A 1,354-nucleotide genomic window follows, 5' to 3' on the forward strand; every position below is an offset into this window, starting at 1 on the left:
AGCCCCTGAGGCTACAGTCCGGTGGCTCTAAATAACCAGCATTTTGTTTTCTATTAGGACCAAGGATTTATTCACAGTGTGAACCACAACACTTGATACAGGCTACCAAAAACACAGGAAAGGGCAGACGGGCCAGGGAGAAAGCCAGCCACAGCCGCGGCGAGCACTCCGACCAGGCCTCCCCTACGCCACCAGCTCACCGGCGACGCGCGAGACCAGACGCCTGTGTTCTGCACACCGCCCGATGCTGAAGCACCAACACACTGTTTGGAAGTTTGTTCTGTTTTAATTCCAGCCACTGAAACCAACATAGAAGTTATTGCTTAGATAAATAAACCTAGTCTACGAGGAAAAAGAAAAGTGGGTAAAGAAAAACAAAACCCCCAAACGTGAAAAACTTAAGTTCCCCAATATGGTAACAGTAAACAAGAGAGAAATTCCTCAAATGAGGATTTACTGGAATTTCTGGTGCCCTCTGGGCACTGAAACTGAGTTGGACTCGTGAGCCGGCAAATCCCAGACAGAGGCCGGAGTTAATGCTGGACGCGAGAAGCCGCGGGCTCTGGGGTCGTGCAGACCGCGGGGCCCCGCGAGTCACATTCCAAACCTTGACCACCACAAACAGCTCGTAAGGAAAAAAATACAAAAGGTGTCAAAAATTTTTTTAGTTGTTTTTTCTTTTTTTCAAAGAGTTCTGGAAAAACGATCCATCGGGAATAGAAATAGCACCGTTTACAGGCTGGTCTGGCCCAGTCCTGCAGCTCTGCTGAGACACTGAGACAAGCTCGGCTGGGGTCCGGAAGGACAGTGAGGGGTCGGTCTGGGGGTCACTTCCGGCTCGGTGCGTCCCTCACAGTGCAGCGCACACAGACGTAGTCCTCCTTCTCCGCCATCTCTGGAGAAACACCAACACAGACCTGATGAAACCACTGGTTGCAGCTGCCATCACACTGGACCCAGTCCACCTGGTTACAAAGAGCAGGGAGACGGGGTTTTCAGAGGAAAGCGGGATTCGAAACTGGGCAGGCCGGCCGCCAGACACTCAGGCCGCCTGCCACTGACGGCCACTGTCCCAGCACTGGGATCTCTGGCACAGCAGCCAAGCCAAATGCGTGGAGCTGGCCCGCCAGTCAAAGCAACGCGTCAAAGCCGTCCTTCAAGGCGCGACTGCTTTGGGGCGGAGACAGCGCCGCCCTGCGGTAAGCAGCGGGCACTACAGCGGCATCCCTCCCACCTTCTTAGTGCCGGCCGTGGACGCTGGAGCAGCAGGAAAAGGAGAAAAGGGAAGAGTAAGAGTTTCTTCAAGAAAGGGGAGAAGACCCAGGCGCGAGGCGGGAGAAGTGGGGGAGGGGGG

General features: G+C 54.4%; 1 protein-coding gene across 5 annotated transcripts in view; it reads right to left on the reverse strand.

Annotated features, from left to right (window-relative positions):
• Positions 1-266: 266 nt before the first annotated feature.
• The window catches only part of KDM5B (lysine demethylase 5B), a 47,227-nt gene continuing 46,139 nt past the window's right edge, over positions 267-1,354 (reverse strand). For 4 of the 5 annotated variants that reach the window (XM_039883601.1, XM_039883598.1, XM_039883599.1 and 1 more), the window contains exon 27: positions 267-965. In XM_039883601.1, coding sequence (XP_039739535.1) covers positions 828-965 — 138 coding nt within the window. In that variant the 3' untranslated portion in view covers positions 267-827. The remainder of the gene's footprint in view (positions 966-1,354) is intronic. The other variant, XM_039883602.1, reaches the window with a different exon arrangement.

The sequence above is a fragment of the Pteropus medius genome, unplaced genomic scaffold (genome assembly GCF_902729225.1).
Source record: "Pteropus medius unplaced genomic scaffold, Ma_sr-lr_union100, whole genome shotgun sequence".
NCBI classification, from domain to species: Eukaryota; Metazoa; Chordata; class Mammalia; order Chiroptera; family Pteropodidae; genus Pteropus; species Pteropus medius.